The sequence below is a fragment of the Aedes albopictus genome, chromosome 1 (assembly GCF_035046485.1).
Source record: "Aedes albopictus strain Foshan chromosome 1, AalbF5, whole genome shotgun sequence".
In the NCBI taxonomy this organism is placed as follows: domain Eukaryota; kingdom Metazoa; phylum Arthropoda; class Insecta; order Diptera; family Culicidae; genus Aedes; species Aedes albopictus.
The window spans coordinates 229,379,349-229,401,680 of record NC_085136.1 but is presented as its reverse complement, the minus strand read 5'-3'; the positions used below and the strand labels follow the sequence as shown (position 1 = coordinate 229,401,680).

Sequence of the window (22,332 nt, the reverse complement as noted above, 5' to 3'; positions counted from 1 at the left end):
TCTTCAAGACCAGGAGTAAATAGAACATTGTACAATTCAAGATTCTTTATTGAAGTCATACCAACAACGCTCTTCAACCTCATCTTCCCCGTCTTCGTAGCCCGAAGCTTCTCGCCGGACTTGGCGGTGGAGATCATCACCGGTGTCTCCAAATCTTGGATATCCTCCAGAAGGCGCTCGTCGTTCACCATATGGTCGCTCGCTCCCGAATCTACGACAAACCGCACTCGTTTGCTGTTGTCCGTCCTATCGCTGCCGCCGTTAGGTCGCGTCATCATTGCGAAAACACGCTTGTTGTTCTCCTGCTGTTCCTTATACTTCTGCTTCTCCTTCGCCACGAACTTCTTCATTAGTGGACATTTGTTCTTGAAATGGCCGGTCTCGTTGCACCCAAAACAACGCGTTGTCGTCCTCTTCTTGGCTTTGAGGGCAACGTTCTTAACCGCCATCCTTTCTTCCCCAGCTTCAGCATCAAGGAACATCCGCTTGATATCCGTAATGGATTTCTGGCAAAGTTCCTGGTTGGAGAGTACCAGCAACGCTCCTTTGACGTGGTTGAACCGCTCGGGAACCGCACTGAGAAGCGCGTGGACCTTCTCCTACTGCGTGATTCCGGACCGCATCCGTTCGAGTTCCCTAACGACGACGTCATACTCGTCGAAAATCTTGCGCAGCGAATCTCGGTGTTGATATTTGATCGAGAATAGTCTCTCTCGCATTCTGACCATGGAAGCGGTCCCAGCTTTTTCGTACGTCTTGACCAAGACGTCCATAGCCTCCTTGGCGTACTCCAAGCCGATCAGCTTATTCAGCACTTCGTTGTTGACGAGCATCACTATTTCATCAAGAGCTTCGACGTCTTGTTCAAGCCGTTTCTTCAGCTTCTCCTTCCGCTCTGTCTCCTGATCTGCGGTAGCGCCGGGCACAGGAGCGAAGAACGTTTCTTCGGCGGGCGTCCTTACCAACGCATGAGCTAGCTTCATTTTTGTCAGCCGATGCTCAATACGCCACTTCAAGGCCGGGAAGCCGGCCTCCTGTCCGTCGAAGATGTTCGCTCTGTCTCCAACAACGAAGAAAGTGGTCATCGGCAGAGTGCGCTCGAGAGTTCCCCTCTCGTAGCCACCGTTCCTCTGACCATCGCTGCTGCTGCTACTGTAGCCGCCTGGAGCCATCCTGCCCGAGAGTTCGTCCGTCCGTTTGTCCAAGTCCTCGGAAGTGGTCTGTCCAACCAGTCTTGGCTACGTCCAACGGCTTAGATCCTACCGTTCCGTCGCTGCTGCCTCCAGTTAAGCACTGGGAAGTCGATGCCAGTTAACTACTGGATGCTGCTGGGCCAGTTAACCACTGGGAAGTCGATGCCAGTTAACCACTGGATCTGGACTGCTGGGCCAATAACCTTTGTTGAGTAGGAAATAATAATCCGATAACTCTTCAGGTTTTAAGATACTTTTATTGAAAATCAACTTGTCAGGTCAATAATTATGTACATGGTTCTATATCGATGCTTATATCTAATACAGTTCAGTTTGCTAATATTGTATTCACACATTTACTATACCCGTATATTCTATATCGGATTGCGCACATTTGTATAGGTATCACTGCATACAATATGTAAAGCTTAAAGTTCCCCTCAAAGCTCTCCATACAATATTGTATGCAAGATTGAAGTCAGAATGTGCCTTCTATCTATTATGTAAGCTCCGCAGACATCGCCCGAAATATCTGCGACGACGAACGATGAAGAATGGCAAATTGTCATTAAATACATTTCACAGCTTGGTGGTGATTGAACTAATCACTTATTGAAATGTTTTTCTCAACATGTTTATCGTAAATTTAGATACCATTCGTAAGCATTTTATCTAAATAAATGTAACTGAATTAGATGCTTTTTCCACAAAGTATAAAAAACTGAAAATTTTCAATAAACCGAAAAAAAAACTCAAACACTGATTTACTGTCAAATTCAGCTGCGACCGTTTGCAACCAGATTGGAGGTAGTCCCTCGAGTGTCGTACCACAGACAAACAGACGTAACACTTCGAACATTTTTCGATTCAAATCATAGTCACGGAAACATATTCGCCCAATGCTAAAAGAACTGAGTTAGGCCAACCACCAACACCGTGTACCGCCTAAACTTATATTAGGTAGTATATACAAATCAGTTGGTAACCAAAACTGCAAAATAATGAATTTTGGCTCCTTAAAGCTAAAAACTCGATTGAGCCTATTTTGAATAAACTACTCAAAACCGCCTTTGGGATCCCGACTCACACAAAATGCCGGGTCATTAATTGGCTCGGTAGCTAAGTTGGTAAAGCACTTGTCTAGCGAATAAGGGTTTCTTCCTCTTCTTGACGTAACGTCCTCACTGGGACAAAGCCTGCTTCTCAGCTTAGTGTTCAATGAGCACTTCCACAGTTTTTAACTGAGAGCTTCCTCTGCCAATGATCATTTTGCATGTGTATATCGTGTGGCAGGCACGAAGATACTCTATGCCCAAGGAAGTCAAGAAATTTCCTTTACGAAAAGATCCTATAGACCGACCGGGAATCGAACCCGTCACCCTCAGCATGGTCATGTTGAATACCCGTGCGTTTACCGCCTCGGCTATATGGGCTCTAGAGAATAAGGGTCGTGAGTTCAAATCTCACCCGAGCTGTGGATTTTTTTTTTTTCAATTTAACCAATAATTTACCCATCTGTACATATGTACATTGAGTTATTTGAAAATCGCATTTGGGAAATTAGCGGTTTCATCATGAAACTAAAGAAAATCATATTTATGACCGCCCTCACATGGGGCTGGAACCAGTGTACGCAGTATGCTTGGACCTGAGCACCACTGCTCCAGGGTATTTCTCTCAGATTCCGCCAGAGGTTTCTTCTGGCATCCCACCAGGTATTTTGAATTAAAATTCTTCTGGGGTTCCTCCAGAAGTACCCTCCATGGTTCACTCAAAAGTTCCTCCCGTGATTCTCCAAGTAGTTCCTGCCAGGATTCCTTCTGGAATTTCAGGTTCAGTTTCAGTCAGGTATTCATTCAGAGATTTCTCGAGGAATTCCATCCGGAATTGCTTCCAGGCTGAGCTTTAACTGAAATTTCTCAGATGTTTCAGGTTGTTCTTCCAGGAGTTTTGTGTTCGTGGAATTCTTTCTTGAGTTTCTAATTAGATTCCTAGGGGAAGACGGGGTAAGACGGCCACTCTAAGCCAAAAAAATCATAACCTAGCACTGACAATGAATTACACTAGTTTCAACACAGCATATCACTTTTCAAAGTGTTGGGCATGGAAGAAAATTAATTTTCGATTCGTGCTGTTGAAACTTTTATATTTTTAAGTCATTTGAAAATGTGATTGAAAAGCACTTTATTTTTTGACGACGGGGTAAGACGGCCCACCAGCGGGGTAAGAAGGACCATCACTATTTTTTTTAAATAATAGTGGTTAGAAATGTTTGAATTTCATACGTTGAAATAAGATATGACTCCCTTAAGTCCCTCACATGGAAAATTGATTAACATAATTGTCCGGGGGTTACCATTTATTATTTTTATTGGGGTATCGTAAAAATGGATATTCAAACATCCATTTACATCGCAAAAATGTTGTTTCTGGTTACGTCCAGCGCAGACAACGCAAATATGAGTTTATTTTTGTGAAATGGCATATTTTCAACTAACAATTGTCGATGAATTGGGTGCAGCCATATTATTCTATGATATAGGGGGTGGCCGTCTTACCCCGTTCGAGGTGGTCGCTTTTACCCCGCTTGGGCAAATTTTTCTTATGAGGGTAGTTCATAAGGATTTTTGTTTTCAATCTCCATCCCGTTCCTCTTATGTTTTGTTAACATTCCTGGTAAGTTATTTACGGGTTACTTTTTTGGTTTGAAAACGTTATTCCGAATCAAAATCCTTAAGGTTGTATGCGACAAAATTAGATCAAATACATCATCATGGAGCAAAATCTTTGTTTTGTTTATTTGTTTTGAAAATCTCAATATAAACATTGAACAAAATGGCTCAAAATGACAAATATTTTTTACTTCAACAGAGTACTAGGTGAAAGTTTATAGAAAACGGCATTTTCATGGTGAACTGCAGGTGGTCCGTCTTACCCCGGCGGGCCTTCTTACCCCGTCTTCCCCTACAGGACTTTCTGTCCCGTAACGTGGGTAGATCACCTTAGAATGGTGCGTTGCGGTGTAAGATCTACCACCACATCAAATTTCGATCTTGTTAATGTTTTCATGCCTAAAGTGGCTGATCAGTGGTGAGCAGACATCCCAGGATCGAGATTTGATGTGCTTTTTTAATGTTTTGTTGCTAATGCACATTTTATTTCAGGAGTAATCAGGTAAATGTTTTGTTTATAAATGCTTATTAATCATGATTATGATTGTTTTTCAAACAAATGTATAACAGAACATACACATAACACACACTGACATACATTATATATACATATCTCATCATATATTGGGAAAGGGAGGGACCATCAGGGCACCCGATTGAAACGATTTGGACAGGAGCTTGGAACTGCCTCCTCCTTGTTGTTAACATTTCGTGGATTGAGGGCGGGCTCTTCGACCCCATCTATTGGGAGTATTCTGTCAATCGAGGGCTTGATTTTGCAGTTGTTCTTTCTTCTGGAAGGAAATTCTTTTCCCCTGACGCGGGTTTCGCGCAAGTGTCTCTGCTTGCGGGTCCGCACAACCCTGTTTCGCCCTTCATACAGGAGAATGACTGACCACTAACAACAGCACAATCTTGATCAAATCGCTTTTTAGATTATTCCAGTGCTATAGGCAGCTGCCTTGCTACAATAGATGGTAGAACAATATCATCATATCATCAGATTCCTACAGGACTTTCTATATGAAACTCTCCAACCAGGTTCCAACAAATTGTTAAGGAATTCCTCCAGTAATTTTAAAAGGAATTTCTCTAGGAGGTCCTCTCGGAACCATTGGTCCTGCTAAGATCACATTCCTACCGGAATAACAAAACAAAATCTTAACACATTTCAGAAGGAAATGGAATCTTCTCTAGGAGGCATTTCTAAAGGAATCCCGTAAGGAATTCCTAAGAGAATCTTGGAAGAAACCTCCTTGCGAATATCAGAATATATTCCTGAAAACCCTCCGAGAGAATTTCTGAAAGAATCCTGAACGAATCTCCTGAAGGGACTCTCTTAAGAATCCCTGTAAGAACTTCAGGAGGTCTCTGGAATACATTTTTGGAGGAAACACAGATGTGATTCCTGGAGGAATATCAAGAAGAGTTCCTGGGCTAGCGTAACCGCATAAGGAATTTCTGGAGGAATCTGAGAAGAAATTCCTAGAGAAATCTTCTAAAGGAGTGCTGAATCCCACGAGAAGGAGTCCCAGAAGAAACTCCTGGAGAATGCAGATGCACAAATCTAAAGTAGGAAACTGCCAACGGTAGGTAGTAAAATTTATATATTCTTCTTTCTCACAATTAGCATAATTGAAGAAGAGTTCCTAGAGGATTCCCGTAAAGAACTTCTGGAGGAACCCCGAACGGAACACTCCTAGAGAAATCCTAGGTGAAATCTCAGACATCGGAAACTTCTAAAGGAGCCCTGAATCCCACGAGGAGCTCCCAGAGGAATCCCAGAAGAAACTCCTGGAGAATTCAGATGCACAAATCTAAAGGAGGAAACCGCCACCGGTAGGTAGTGAAATTTATATAAATTGTAATTGTACACACTCAGTTGAGCTCGGCTAATTTTCATTCTTTTGCCGAGATTCGCACAGCCGAGCGCTCAGTAATCGCATTTTAACTGAGATATCAGCAAAAAGTCAAGTTAATTCATAGCAGCACCCATGAGTACCGCTGGCATCAAACATTAAACGTCAAGCGTTTAGCCGAGATTTCAGCAAATGAACTTTAACTGAGATTTGCACAGCCGATCTCGGCATTCTGTTTTAAGTGTGTAATTGTAATTGAATTTATTAATCATACGTGAACCATCTTGTACATTTATCGGGTCAAGGAAACTTTGAGGGGAAAAAACAATACTGATGGGATAACTAATAGATAACAATTAACAGTGCTAAGGTGCTAATAATTAGATGATATAGAATTATTCTATATCGATTCAGTGATGAGGTACTCGCAAAGCTGATTTGAAGGTAGAAACAGAAGGTTTCATCTTAATATCAATTGGAAGACGATTCCAAACAGCTACTCCGTAGTTTAGCAGGCTTTTCCTTGAGGTGGTAGTGTTGACTGGCATCGCGAAATTTCGTGTACGGTCCATCTGGCTTCTGGGAAGATGTTGCTGGATGTACTCCGGTACCGTGTTGAACCAAACTTGTCGGAAGAAGCAGCAGATGCGATGGTGGTAATTATCGGGAAGGTCTTGTCCAACTACTGTGTTCCTAACAGGCACGGTTGATGTTCGACGCGACAGATTGTAAACAAACCTCAGAGAGGCCTTGAAACATCTGTGAAGTCTCTCTTTCTGTGCTGCTGACAGTCCCGGGAAGTAGACGATGTCACAGTACGTGAAAATCGGCATAATTACTGACTGAACTAATTTCAGTCGCACTTCGGTTTCAAGTACTGGTCCAAAGCGACGAAAGGTGCGAAGAACGTTGAAAACTTTTGCCACTGTATCGTTGACATGTTCATCCCATTTTAGACTGCTATCCATGATCAAACCGAGGTTGACAACTTTGGGGCTAAACTGAATAGTTTCGCCGCAGAACGTTACACTATTCATCGGGTCTGGTTCAATTCTGCTTTTACTAAATATTATGGCCTGAGTCTTTTTGGGATTAGGCGAAAGTCCGTTTGCATTAGACCACTGCTCAATCGTGGCAAGATCCTGGTTGATCATCCCAATAAGCCTATCTATTTCAGAAGGCGGTCCTGAAATATATACTTGTAGGTCGTCCGCATACATGTGATATTGACACTGCAAATTGTATGGGAGGCTATTAACGTACAGGCCAAATAGAAGAGCGCTGAGGCATGATCCTTGAGGTGTACCGGCTGTGAGCTGCCTTTGTTGCGACAATTCATTTCCGAGTTTGACTATTTGGCTTCTACCCTCGAGGAAAGATCTGACAAGGTCGCATGCTGCATGGGAAAATCCAAACTCCTCCGCCAATTTTGTCTGGAGTAGCTGATGTCGAACACAATTGAACGCCAGGGAGAAGTCGACGAGCACCATGACCGTGCAATGATTTTTGTCCAGACTACTGTACACGTCGTGAGTGACTTTAACCAACGCAGTTGTCGTACTGTGGCTCTTTCTGTATCCTGACTGGTGAACGGCTAGAAACGGTGCAGTCGCCAAATGTTCGTTGATCTGAGCAAGGAGAATTTTTTCAAGGACTTTTGACATTGCCGGCAGAACACTGATGGGGCGAAACTCCTTGGGTTCCGTTACCTATAATTAGCATAATTTAAGAAGATCCGTTGAGCTGGTGTAGTTTATGAGATTTGTGCTCCTGAAATCGTTAGCAGGTTCAGTTTTTGGCAACTTCAAGTCTCTTGAGGGACCACTTGGACTTGAGATAAGGACTTCAAATTTTGACACGATCATTACTTAGCTAAAACGATTATTTTCTAACAACTAACTTTAAAAATTTCCGATTTTGCAAAATAAGGGATGGCTTAATGCTGTATCGTTTGAGGTGTATTAAAGTGCTGCAATATAATATTTTCAATGAAGAATATTTTATCTAAACTATGTAAGGCACCATACGTAACACTCTAGGGGGAAGGGGGAGCACGGCCGAGCTCCCCAAGTTCAAAGGCCGTGGTTATCACTCAGAGCAAGATACAATCAAAATCACGAATGTATATTCAAAGCGCTTACTATGTAGTGGTAGTAAACAAACGTCAAACACTAAGTGATTTTCTGAGTGTGATCAACTACAAAGTTTTGAATTAAACGTTAAAAGATGTTCGAAGGAAAGTGAGTGGAAAAATACGTCTGTTTGTGTCGTCATTGTATCGCACCTTGTTTTTCAGAGTTTTCGTTAATTCAGAACATGATTTATTTATCCAAATTGCAAAAAAAAATATGACAGAACGACAGAATAAATCGATGAAGTTGAAGTTGATACTATTTCGTCTAAGAGTTGGAATGGTGCGTTTTGTGTCGATGTGATTGGACAAATTTATACCTTATATGTGTTTGAATCACTGATCACTTCATCAGTAATACCCATACACAAATTATACAAGCTCAAATGTTGCAATCAAGCAACACTTGATGATAAAGAGCTCGAACACCGATTACTATTTTAGATAAGTACATTGGACTAAAACCTTACCAATCTACTTCCAATAAATACAATTTATTGTTCATTCACTTACATTGCAAGTCCTATTGTATACCCCATAGATTTATTAATTCATATTCAATTAGATCACTCCATTGAAAAACAAAATATTTATTTCACTAGTTGTACAAAAAAAATGATAATATTTACTTATACTTATTACTTATTTATAATATGATTGAAACCCTTCTATGATATTTCTTAGAAAAATTCGTATCCGTGCTTTCTGCACTGCGGCATCAGATCGCATCTGGGCAAACGAATAAAATCTAATCGAGTACCACTTCCAACTCCGCGAAACATCGGCATGGGAACGGATCGATATTTTCTATGGCATCTTCGCATTCATTCCACTCACCTGAACCGTTGTGCACTCGTAGATCTTTTTGAGCAGTAGTTTATTGGCTTCGTACGAAGCCCCGTCTGGAAACAGCAGACTCAAGTCCGCTTGACCTTCCGAGCAGCAAAGGCGGCACATTTTGTCCACAGCCGCCGACTGGTTCTCACTGGACGCCGCATTATCTTCATACACTTCTCCGGTAACAGCAGCATCAGCAGCTGCTGGTGCACCAGTATCCATTTTGTTGTCTTGATCGTTCAATATCTCGCACTAGGTATGTACAGTACACTGGAACCGACCCCGTATCTACAGCAGCGGCACGACCGAATCGAAACACACACGGAAACAGTGCCTGGCTTGAAGTCTACCATCAACGCGAACGAAATTCACCACACAACTATAATATTATTATGAGTCAGAGTCTACCGCGGATCTTCTACAACGCCCTGCGGATCCATTTTCTGAAGAACTCTCTCTACCGTCACGGCAGCAGGCCGTCCACTCACTACAACGCTAGGCAGGACAATAATGTCTCGGGCGTCGTACAGCAGAGGGAAGAGCATCAACCGGTCGTCTTCGTAGTAGATTGTATACCTGCTTGCTGCTGAGCATGTGTAACGATTGTGCGTCGGCACAAGGCATACGAGAGAGCACAGCAAAACGACAGGCGTTCAATATCCTGAACCACACCGTGGCAAAACTTGCCTCCACCTCAGTTCACTTTTTACGGACTTTTCACATCAACCCACGTCACAACCGGTCAGAATTTTACCGGAAACTCTTCCACAGGTCACCAACGACACTTTGAACACCGATTTGAACAACTTTGATCACTTTTTCACCGTAGATTTTACATTTTTTCACGAGCACTTTGAATACACTTTTGCTTTTCTGTACGCCACCAACACATAAACTCTCAATCTCACCGATGAACGGCGGGGTAGCTCCGCATGACAGAGAGAGCCAAAAATGAAAATATAGATACTGTTTTCAAATAGATTAGCGAATGCTACAGATTTTAGTCTTTGACAATTACAATGTCAATCATTTGAAATTGAATATTGTCTATCCGGTTGGAATCAAGACCGACATTTAATCAAAAATTGAAATTTTCTTGGTCCACAAGGGTCGCAACTGTTTCGCATCTAGTGCGCTGTGTTGCTGACAACAACGGGAAGGATGCGCACTACATTTGACATGATTAAAAAACGTCGCGAGTTGGGTCGCGTCGCGACTTGATTGTGCGAAGTCCGGTTTGGTGGCGGCCCGACAATACATTAAAATGTAATATTGAAAGCGACAGTCCGCTTCTAAGAAAAATACTACTTTAAGCTATAGAATCAATGCACATGAAGCTATGAAACGTATGAAACACAGAGGTTTTACTCGCCCATCTACGTAAAATCCAGTCTCTATGATGAGAAACACCGCGCACCGCGCGTTTCGCGAGAGAGCATCAGCAAAGATGACAAGATCGCATCTTCCCTCTTTTTTGCTCGATCTCGGTCGGTCTTTTAATTCGCGACTACGAAGTTGTCGAATGTGCGTGAAGGTTTACGTGAGAAAAAACGAGAGGGAAATATTTTTTGCTTTTTTTTCACGCACATTCTGACAGTTCCTTACGAGGTTTTTCATTAGAGCGACAAAGAGTTGGAATCTCTTTTACCTTCGTAGTCGCGAATGCGAGTTTGTTTTGGTTCTCTCTCTCTTTTGCGTGCGCGAGTCCTTCCGATAAGTAAACAAGCAGAATCTAACTGATAGAAACAGATGGCTTGCATTCATCCCATGCGAAAAATACCCCGCATTTGAATTTTGTTCATGTGCTTGGCACTTAGTCCTTGGTAATTTAGGAAAAAAAAAATAATACCGGTTTATGTATTGTATTTTTCCGCTGCATAAAAGTTGTTAAAAAAAATCGCATGGCTTTGGTGATGTCGTTGATGTTGTTTGTGGTTTTCGCGCGAGAAAGTGAAGGAAGATTTTTCTTGCTTTTTTCTACATACACACGTCCTTTAGAAACTCCGTAGGAAAGAACAGTTCGACCCACTCGCCTTCTCCGTGGCAGGAAGAACGAGAAAAAAAATTAAAGAGTGCGCGTAAACAAAACCTGACGTTAGTTTACACCGCTAACCGGTCCTCGCCAGAGCGGTGTAAAGAGTAAATTACACACTCAAGCCAGTTTATTCAAAATGGTGGAGAACATCACGCAAGCTTCCGTACCCAGTTTTTCATTGCTTGGGGAAGATTCAAATATTACGTCCATCATTTTTTGGGATTTCTAGAGCCCCCCCCCCCTCTCCCCTCTGTCACATCCTGTCACCTGTCACCTCTGTCACACTATTTTCCTATACCTAATACACGTACCATAGACTAATCTCGTAAACACGTACTGTCACACTTTTCTAGACCCCCCCCTCTCCCAAATATTGGTTATAATTTTTGAACGTTCCCTTGAGAAATTCTCAAGATTTTTGCCGCCATGAGAAAAGCTTATTGTGGATTTAGCACCAAATTGGTGTCGGAAGTAACTTCATAGGCTAATCCAGATGACCCCCAATTGGGTTTTTAAATTAAGAAAAATGTTTTGATTTTATGAATTTATACAAAAGAGCACCTTTTTCTGAGCCACTATGATTTTTTTCAGATTTTTAGAACTTTATTTTGGTGCCTAAAATCAATATCAAAGAGATTTTTTGAAATGACCTTTTGACAGCTGGGTAACTGTTTGACAGCTCCACCCAGTACAAAATGCGACGAGGGGTGATTCGAAAAATCGATCCCATACAAACTTCAAATTGATTTTTAAATAGGTCCCCGGGCACCAAAATTCATGAAAATTTGGATTTCGGCTCAGTTTTGCATGCAGATTCAGAATAAGGAATTATCTCAACACCGCTAAAGAAGCCAATTGTAGAGGCGCTTGGTGAGATAAGGAGAAAATCGTTTGTTTACATAAAAAAGTCAATTTTTTGTCGCCAAATTTTACTCATTTTTTGCTCTAGAAGTTGATATTTTCCATTTTTAATGGCTTCCATTATCATCATTCTTGATGCCCACGCCGATAGATACCGGATTGGCCAGCTAAAAAAAATCCGGAAGATCGGTCGCCGGAGGCATAGCAAGAGCTCCTCAAATTAATCATAAAAATTGTTCGTAAGTACCTACCGGATCTAAGCGCATCTGAAAGAGAATCAAATTTTCTTTCCAATAAGTGCTCGTTTGTTTCTCTACGATGCGGAATTCGGTATGAAAAAGTGAAAAAAGTGCACTTTGCCTATGCTGCGCTATGTGAAATTTTGGAGGAGTCACGTTTTTCATAGGGTTCTCATTCCTGCCACCAGATGCGGAGGGATCGTTAGCTTCCGTTGGATTTACCTATTGACTTCCGCTGCTTTTCCTGTGCGTTAAACATAACGTTTGAAGTAGTGCGCTGAATAGAGCATCAGATTTGCTATATAGCGCACTACCATAGACTAATTTCAAGACCTCGATGTACCAAAGAAAACCATTAGGGGGATTCACTTAACAGCGTAAACTGATTAAACTGATTGAACTTCGCGATCACCAAAGCAATCTTTGATTATTTCATTCGCAAAATCATGAATCATTTCAAATAAGCAGAAAATCATGGCTTACGCAGCAATTTAATCTGTTTAGTGAATACCCCTATTAATTTTTTTGTGTCCAGTCCGGTACCCACTGAATATTCATTAACGTGAATTTATTTCCGTGTAAATTGCTTTTGTGTAAATAATATTTAGCGTGTTACACCGATCTGACAGCTCTGACTGTAAGGGACTAAACATAAATTACGTAAAGTGAGTACCGAGGATTGTTCACAATCTGCGAACTTGACTGCGGAAAAAATTACGACCATGACGCCGCTGCTACTTCCGACGTTATGTTTAACGCATAAGGGAACGTCCATAAATTACGTCACGTAAAAATCGACCATTTTCTACCCCCCTCCCCCCTATGTCACACTTTTCGTATGAGACCTCTGAAATTTTTGTATGAGTTGTCACATGTGACAAGGTGCACCTTGCTAAACCCCCCCTCCCCTTCGAAGCGTGACGTAATTTATGGACGTTCCCTAAGAAAGGCAGCGGAAGTCAATGAAGTTATTTCCGACACCAATTTGGTGCTAAATCCACAATATGAAAACTAATTGGGTTCTTTAGGGGTATCCAGATTATTGCATAATCCAAATATCCTTCCAAACATTATTCGAAATCCAAAATTTCATCATTTCCGGTGCCCGGGAACTATTTTTTAAATGCATTTAAAGTTTGTATGGGGAATTTTTTTTGTTCGGGGCGAACTCACATTTTATCGATGGAACTGTATCATTCTATCCACGGAAATTAAAAATGGTTTGTTCATTTGACCATCAAAACAAAGGAATTGATACCAGGCCCCTGACACGGCCTATATCAATGCATTGGAATCATGGTAGACAGGATGTCCTGGGCGCTAGTAAATAGCGCCCACTGTCAAATGCGAAAACAACAACAATTTTTTGTTTAACGTTTGTTGTGGTTTGTTGATCAGTTTTTGGAATCATTTTTTCCACCTCTTATGATCACAAAACACTTCAAACTCGCTTTAATATTAATGTACGGTAAGAGGAGCATGCGATTAGTTGAATAAAGCAACCCAACAAACACGCATTGTGAATGTGATTTCGTGTGTGGATCACAACATCAAACAAAAGCTGTGGTTGTTGATTACACGCTCGTTTCAATTTGCACGAATATGAGTATAAGGTAGTTAGATGTTGGCTACGATAAATTTCATTGATGCCAGGGGCCTGATTGATACGCAATAAAATCACCTTAGACTCAGAAAAATGAGCTCTTTCGATTAGGCTAAAGAAAATGGCTATATTGATTTGCTAAAAACAACCCAATTCTCATAAGATATTATTTTGTAATGGATCACTAAAATAACTAAAACGGCCGCTATGAAATGAACGTTCCCGTCAAAATACCCATTTATTTCATTGCAACGCTTTTTAGTTGCAAGTCCACTAATTGCAAAATTTGACAAGTTTTTGCAATTAAAAAGCAACCAAGTATCGTGCTGTCAGTGCATTTTGATGCACTTTAGTGTCAAAGTGACATTGCAATTAGCGAATGGCATTCACTCGTTTGCAATGTTAACATGTTGCAACGAGCAAACGTCCGCTATGGCGGATTTTTTTTTCGTTTTTCCACTCAACTACGCCCACTGTGCAACTAATGTGCGCGGTGTAGAGGCAAGTGGTGCAAATGGTGCATACCCGCACGTCTTTCAGCAAACAACAAGCTTTGTTTCTAGTGAAATCGTGAATCTGGTGGCTCGCGTGGCTCGTCGTCGGAACGGTCGGAACGTATTTTATAGGTTTTCGAGAGCGGTTGTTCTCATTGTTCTAATGAAAATTTGAACTTTCCAAGTTTTGTTAGTTGAAATCAAACCAGCATGGACGGAAATCATCATACTCGGTAGGGTTTCATTGATATTCAAGTTTTATTTTGTATCAACATTCAACATTTTTATTTTATTCACTTATTATTTTCAGTGAACACAGTACCACCGATAAAGAGCAATCAAACTGGGATGGATTCTGCCGGCTTTGCTTCTCTGATCAGTACCCGATGGCGATGGTATGTTTGTTTCCCAAAATTGCCAATCCGAATTGGGACCTGATGTGGAAAATCCTCGAGTGTACTACACTAAAGGTGAGTGGTGGGGTTGAACATCTTTTTTTACGTACATTTATTGGCAATTATTTTAACTGACTTTTTGGTCTTATTAAAATGTGACTTTATTCTATACAACTTATGTACTTACTAAACTGAACTATGAAGCCTAAGAAACCGTTTCACTAGAGATCAGATTGTTCATTACACGCTTTTTATGCTTAATTGACGTGAATCTGCAAGCATTGCTTGGTCAAACTTTCAGTTGTTTGGCTTGACTAAGGCTCCGAGTACACGGGGACAAATATATGACAAGGATTGAACTAAAAAATAAGCAACGTTGTAACATCACGCCACTAGTTTCCATTTTGAACAAGCTTACCCAATAAAAACTAAATGTTGAACCAAAAATTTTTTTCTGCAAATTTCACAAAAAATCCGAATATAATCAGTCTAGATTGAGTTTAAATAAGGGCGAAAATAACATGAGAGAGTTCTCTTCATCGACTCTCTCTTCTCCGAATTAAAGTGACAAGATGCAAGTTTTATTGAACTTTTTGGTCATAAATCGCTAGGTTGCGATGCAATCTAGCGTCTAAGTGTAAAAAAGTTCGATTAAATTTACATCTTGTCACTTTAATTTGCAGAAGAGAGAGTCGATGAAGAGAACTCTCTCATGTTAGTTTCGCCCTTATTTAAACTCAATCTAGAAATGTTAAGAGATGGAATTCCAAATGCTTCTTAATCCTCAAATTTTTAACGTTCAAAATAGGTGGTGTCCAATAGTTATTTATGTAACAAGTTGCAAAAAGTTGATTTTTTCAGCACGAGTCGTACATTTATCCAACGAGGCTTGCCGAGTTGGATAAATACGAAGAGTGCTGAAAAAAATCGAGTTTTGCAACGAGTTCCATACAAAATTTTATGCAATGATGTTTTCATAATGCAACCCATTTGAGTTGCATAATGTTCATAATGCAACTCAAATGAGTTGCATTATGAACATTATACAACTATTTTTCATTATGCAACTCATTTCAGTTGCATAATGAACCAGTTCGGAAAAATTGGCCATTGTGATACCAAAATGCGTTATATAAAATGTAAATTATGATACTGAATTGCATAAAATATATTACGTATTTTCTACTATTCATATAATTTGGTCATCCTGATGAACTTTATGAGTATGCCTTGAGATTGTATACTTTAAGAATGGGGTTTCTCAAATTATACCTGTAGACATTCTTACTAGTAATTCTCTTGACATTCCTTCTATGAAATCTCCCGGAATTCTAGGAATTCATCCAGAACTCTTGGTGGGATCATTCAAGACAATCTACCATGTTGGAGAAGTTCCACCAGTGAAGTGATTTCTCCAGGAACATCTTCAAAGATTTTAACCAGAAATTCCAGCTGGGATCCGTTAAGCAATTGCAACTCAACTGTGATTCTACAAGCAATTCCTCCTAGGACTCCTCCAGAAATTATTACTGTAATATCTTCAGGAGTGCTTCTGAAGATACCTCCAGAGATTTCTAGTGGGATTTGTTCAGGAATTTTTGCTGGGATTATTTATGGCAACATTCCGGATATTCTTATAGAAGTTCCTCCGGTGAATCGTCTAGGAATTCGTTCAGAGGTTTTAACCAGTTTTTTCTCATGGAATTCTTCCACGAGCTCCTCGTGGCCTTCTTCCAAAAATCCCGGCTGTGATTCCTCAAGCAATTCCTCCTGTGGTCCTTTCAGCTGTTCTTGCTAGGACTCCTCCAGAAATTCTAACTGATACTTGATACTTCAAAAATTCTGCCAGGAATTCTAGAGCTTTCTCCTGTTTTTGTCTTTATGCTGGGATCCTTTCAGGCAATCTTCCTGAAATTCTGCAGAAATTGCTTCGGTTGTTCTTCCAGGGATTTCATCAAGGACTCATCCAGGAAATCCTCCAAAGATTTTATCCAAAAATCCCCCCACAAATTCATCATGGAATTCCAGCAGAAATTCCTCTTGGCCTTCTTCCAAAAATTTCTCAACTTTTTTTGCGTATCTTCCAGCCATTCCTCTTCCAGATATTCTAACTATGGTACCTCCAGGAATTATTTTAGTGATTGCATTAGGAATTTATCCTGGCATTATTGATGTTTTTTTTTTCGGGAATCTTCCTGGGATACTTTCAGTAATTTTCACTGTGATTGCTTCTGGATCTTCTCTATGGATTCCTTTTTTTTTTTCGAGCGACCTGGAATAGATCGGCTTGGTTGATGATTCATACCACCATGCCAAGACAGGCTGCCTTGATTGCTCGATCATAGCGGTGTCTCTTTTTTGATTTAGAAGCACATACCTATGTGTCATATTTTGATTATAAAATCGGTTGATAAGAATGATGTTCCTTCTGTCCATTTAATGCGCTATGGGGCCGTCCATATACCACGTGGACAGAAAAATCATGGTTTTTGACCCCCTCCCCCCTCCCCATGGACAAGCGTGGACATTTCATTGACCCCTACCCCCCTCCCCCAATGTCCACGTGGACATACGAAAAAAAGTTTTTTTTTAAATATTTCTAAAATAAATGGAAAGAGTGATTTTGAAAAGCTTTTTTTTGTAATTGCGTTGCGTTTTTCCCTACTTTTCACTCGCGATTTCAATGATAAAACGGCCTACTTTTCTTCACTAATACAAAAGTGCCGAAAAGTACTACTTTTCGGCACTCTTAAGAGTGCTGAAAAGTAGCACTTTTCGGCACCTTTGCCAGAACACACTTTTGCATGACTTTCGCGACTACCGTAGACTCAGCTGCTGCTTCTACATCCTCTGAGCAGCTCGAATCCGAATTAGGACTATTCAGATTCTGATTAGGACTGCAGCAGATCAGGCTTAGAAACAGCATCTGAAACTACTTTTGCTCTTGCCCATGCTGCGGTATGATGACGACGGGAGCTTGCAAATTTCTGACACCTACCCTATCATAGCCTACCACATCGAACAAAAGCACCACGCTGACGCGCATGAATGGTAACACGTGGTGCCTCTTGATACAAGTTCGTGTAGCAGGGAAAGATTATACTGGGTATTTTTGCAATTACAAAAAACTTTGTATGCAACTCGTTGCAAAACTCGATTTTTTCAGCACTCGTCGTATTTATCCAACTCGGCAAGCCTCGTTGGATAAATGTACGACTCGTGCTGAAAAAATCATCATTTTGCTACTTGTTGCATAAATAACTATTTTTTAATATTGTTTTTTTTTTTCTGCGTAAGCAATGTCTTAAATATAATTGAAAACTTTATAAAATACAAATATTCTATAGCTTTACATAGAATAAAACAAGTAGCACAAACTAGGTACCTACAAGTTTTCAACATTGTTTTTAATTCAGCTTAATGCTTGTGAGAGTGTAGATTCGATTCTTGTTCAAGTTGGTGAAAAATTTTCGTCAAACGGAAAATTCTTCATTGGGAGTTTTTCGTGTAATGTCCATCGCCTAATGTTAGTGATTGTTCAATGTTTAGTCCGTACAGCCTCTGGTTGAGGACGGTGTTTTTTAAATGTTTGTTCAATCTATGATTGTCTGATTGTTTTGTTGGGATAAGGTAATTTTAAATCTTAGATTTTTGTTGAGATAAGATTATACTGCTTAGATTCTCACAACAAAAAAAAAACAAGATTTACAGCAACTAAATTATATTGCTGATGTGTAGATTTTAATATCCATTAGAAACATCTTAAATTTTAAAGGAACCTACAAAAAAAAAGTTTTTGAGATAAGCCTGCAAATCCCTACTTCAAAGTAGTGCAAATTCCCTATCTTCAAAGTAGTTTAAAAATTTGATATGAAACTTCGAAAAATCCATACAAAAATTTCGTTGAAATTTTTCTGACCGAAACACCGACATTTGCATGGTGTACACTCCATTTCGAATCTCCAGAATATTCCTCAATGAAGAAAACTAAGTAATTAGAAACTCTGATAATTTAAAACAAATTAGTCTGTTAATCAATACCATGATTTTTTTCCTTTAAAAAGTAACTTACAATCAAAAGACAATGTATAATAAAATAAAATGGATGAAAGAACTGTTGAAAAGAATCTCATCAATAATGCGACATAATGGCCCGTATGAATAAAAAGTAGTAATCCACAGTTTACTACAATTTTTGGTAAATACTACAATTATTGGTATGAATAAAAGTAAACAAAGCATTTACTACACTACAAGTTTCGAACTTACTACTTTTGTGGAACATGTTCCACAATCGGTATGAATAAAAGTAGTATTTACTACAAGAAATTTGTAGTCTGCTCCTGAGGTTGCTACAAAGTCTGTGATGCGTGTGTATGAAATCACAACTTGTGTTTGCAGTTCTCTTTTGACGATTGCGCTTATTTTTTTTTTCAACAAAAAGATTAATCTTCGAGAATGTTTAATTAGATGCAAGTTTCGACGAACATTACCTTCCGGAAACCGAAGAAAGTACCATCAAGTTCCAGCAAAATACGATGTTTTGCCGTCGTGGTCCCATGGGGAGGGTTTTTGAGCAATTTATCCCACATGGAGCACCGCGATGATGTGGCAATTGAATTTTCATGATTTTTTTTACAGACAATAGCGGCTTTTGCTGCGGCTTTTTATTAATGTTCTGGTGAGTTGAAGCTACTGAGGAAGTCTGTAAGCGTGGTCTGTGGCGCAGCGGCGACCGTGAGTGCATGCCGATACACATGGCGCAATTGAGACAGATTTTTATCCAGCTAAGATGCCCTCACGATCACCGCGGTATCATGTAAAACGAACGTGGAGTACTTCTTCAGTATTGTTAACTTAAATGAGGAAACTATTGCATTAATCACTATTTTGCGACCATAGTTTGTTCTGGATTGCCAACTGGTGGAGAAAAGCAACCAAGAATTAACTACCAAAACAAAAACAAATAAAGTAGTAAATACTACTTCGAAATTTTCGAAAGTAGTATCTACTACATTGTTCGAAAAATGGTTTTATTCATACACTGAACGGCGGCTTGCGGTGAAAATTACTATTCTGAGGGTCAATTTAAATACACAACACCACTAAATTTGTGCAGACTGATTTTCGTTTCACTTCAACAGAATTATGTTTTCAATTTTACCATGGACTCGATTTTCAATTAAAAAAAGTTTCTGTTAGCAACCGGATTCGAACCAAGAACCTTGACATCACCAGGCTCGCACGCTACCACTCGGCTATCGAACCGGTTGATGTGAGAAGAAACAAAACGCACACAAGAAGCGTTGGTGGGTCGATGATCATGTTTTGCCATGGTAAATTTAAAAACATTGTTATGCTTGTCATTACTGCGAGCCGCTTTTCAGTGTACCAAAGCTACTACAGCATCCGCTCGATAACTGACTGCTCTTTAACTGGACTGCTTTTTAACTGGGCGCTCGATAACTGGGGCAAAGTCGAGTTAAAAAGCAGTTATCTGTCAAAAATAAGCGAAATATAACCTCACATTTTACAAATCGGTAAACAAAACAAAATATAACAATAGCCTCCGGCTCCGGAAGCTCAGTCCAGTTATCGAGCGGCGCTCGCTTACTGGATTGTCGACAAAGCCCAGTTATCGAGCGGAAGCTGTACTTTGGAGTGGATCATATTTCAAAGTAGTAACTACAAAGCACGAGTAGTTACTACTTTTTATTCATACGGGCCAATTTGTTTCGTTTGCAGATTCTTGTTTCCTAATTTATATGTCAATGTTGTCCACGTGGACAATCGACGAACCCCCACCCCCCTCTCCGTGGACAAGCGTGGACTTTTCGCTAACCCCCTCCCCCTCCAAGCTGTCCACGTGGTATATGGACGGCCCCTATGCCTATAAAACTTTTCAAAAACATTTATACACACAAAAACCGCAATTTTTATTGCATGCTCCATGTAGGTATGTACATTATTTGTTCCGCAGTTTTGTCCCAATTTGTTGCTAATTTTCCCTGGGCTTGGATTAAATCTTCCAGGAAGCTTTGATTTCAGGCATGTGGTCGATGTGCTTTGCAGTAATGATTGGAATAGCTGAATGTATAATCAATGGCAAACAAATCTGTAATAATCGGATCTTCCAGTTATCTGATATAGTTATGCTGATTATGATGCTGCATACCCAAGTAACCATTAAGCCGTAAAAATGGCATTAAGTCGGCTCTATAGTCGAATATAGAACCTGGCTAACAGAGCTAATTGGTTTTATATCCTCTTATAGAGCTGCTCAAAAGCCACTTTTGGCGAATTATTCGGCTGATATACGGCCAACTTTAAAATATCGTACCAAGTCTCTGGAGCGAAAGTTGTCAAAAGTGAGACAAAGAAAAAAGAAAAAAAAATGTTTATCTTCTGTTCTTTTCTAACTTCCTTCGCTTCCATTGAAGTTGCTTTTTTGCTACTTCGTCCAGATTCTAGCTGTTGTCCTCCGAGTTCCTGATCAAGTCCAAATCCGTTGCCTTTCTCATCTGCTCCACCAATGCACCATGGGAATGTTGTGATCAAACTAGTATTTAAACCATGAAAAATAAAATAGTTTGGGCATTTCGAGGGTTGAAAATGATATGGGATGAGGATGATTCAGTGGTAAGGTTGGTGGTGACGAACGCAAGAATTGATGCAGGTGAAGCAATGTTTATATAAATGGTCGGGAAACGTTTTACAAGAAGAGAGAAACGAGCTGGAGTCAGGCATGGAATCCTCCTCAGAGCAAAACAAGAGAACAAAAAATGTGCTCCGCGCTCCCGCATTCAAAGCTAGAGCATTTTCTCTCGTTTTATTTCAGCTTCCTGCTTGTAGCTTGTGACTCAGAAAAACGTGCGAATTGGTTGCTCAAAAAAGTGCGTTTCCTCAAAATTGAGGCACTTTGTGTACGCCGGGAGTAAACATGAATATGTTTGTGATAACAAATCATTTATTAACAATTGCATAAGTATTTATATGTGCAATTATGACATACCACCCGGTCGGCGAGCTCATACTGCGAACAACGCCATAAAAATAGTCCACCAACTTACCGGGTTCCTCAAAAATGAGGCACAAAAAAGTTACACTTTGTGTTGATTCAAGTGGCTCGAAGTTTCTCTTTGTCTCGCTCCCGTTCTCTCTTTGTGCATCGCTCCCGCACAAACGACTTCGGTAGGAACGCACAAAGATAAAGAGAGCAAAAACGTTCATTTGAGGCACATTGTGGGAGCAAATATCAAGCCTGGCTGGAGTTTGTCTTGATTGAAAAAAATTGAATAATCAAGATAACCAAATTCCATTACATATCTATTTAACAACACCATTCCGATACACATGCCAACAACAAAAATAATCCCGTTTCGTCAATCCCGTCCGACATAGATGATTAAAATGATCATGACCGACTCGAGTCTGTTTTGGTCGAAATCTATTTTGATTGATATAAACGTCATGTGCTCCAAGCCCTGTGACAGCACTGACAAACTTCTTTACAGCTTGTAGGCTTTATATAGGCTTACAGGGCTTAATTTAGTTCTTACTGGTTATAGTGCCTATAAGCATTAGGAATGCTTATATAGAGCTACTTAGCACTGAAAAGCTGTTTAATGGCCGTTATAATGCTCAGAACAGTGCTTAGTGGTTACCTGGGTAGTATATCGAACACTTGTCGAAGTCATTTATGTGCCGGGAAAATGTAATAATGTAATTCCAAGTTGGTGAGAATATTACAAACTGAGGGAGGGTAATAGGCCCAGTCAGACCCCTGAATGGGCAATGTGGGTTAGTGTATGGGAATGCCATTGAAGGTTTGTAATATTCTCCGAGGCTTTCGAAATCCAACAGGGCGCGTCCCCGGGTTGCGGATAGGGGGAAAAGGGAGATTTTTCGCATGTGTACTGTAATTAGCCAATGTGATATTATCTCCTATGGTGTTGTAGTGCGAATGAATGATATCATTCTATGGGAATTCGAACCTTGTAATGTATTAATTGT

At 40.2% G+C, this 22,332-nt stretch overlaps 2 protein-coding genes across 3 annotated transcripts in view; one reads left to right on the top strand and one right to left on the bottom strand.

The window, feature by feature from the left end:
- The window catches only part of LOC109429833 (uncharacterized), a 44,557-nt gene extending 34,961 nt beyond the window's left edge, over window positions 1-9,596 (bottom strand). For both annotated transcript variants that reach the window (XM_029857040.2, XM_029857041.2), the window contains exon 1: window positions 8,693-9,596. In XM_029857040.2, the coding sequence (XP_029712900.2) occupies window positions 8,693-8,914 (222 nt within the window). In that variant the 5' untranslated portion in view covers window positions 8,915-9,596. The remainder of the gene's footprint in view (window positions 1-8,692) is intronic.
- Window positions 9,597-13,500: 3,904 nt separating this feature from the next.
- Window positions 13,501-22,332, top strand: part of LOC109430744 (uncharacterized) — a 37,511-nt gene continuing 28,679 nt past the window's right edge. Inside the window, exons 1-2 of the mRNA XM_019706820.3 lie at window positions 13,501-14,157; window positions 14,235-14,394. Coding sequence (XP_019562365.2) covers window positions 14,135-14,157; window positions 14,235-14,394 — 183 coding nt within the window. The 5' untranslated portion in view covers window positions 13,501-14,134. The remainder of the gene's footprint in view (window positions 14,158-14,234; window positions 14,395-22,332) is intronic.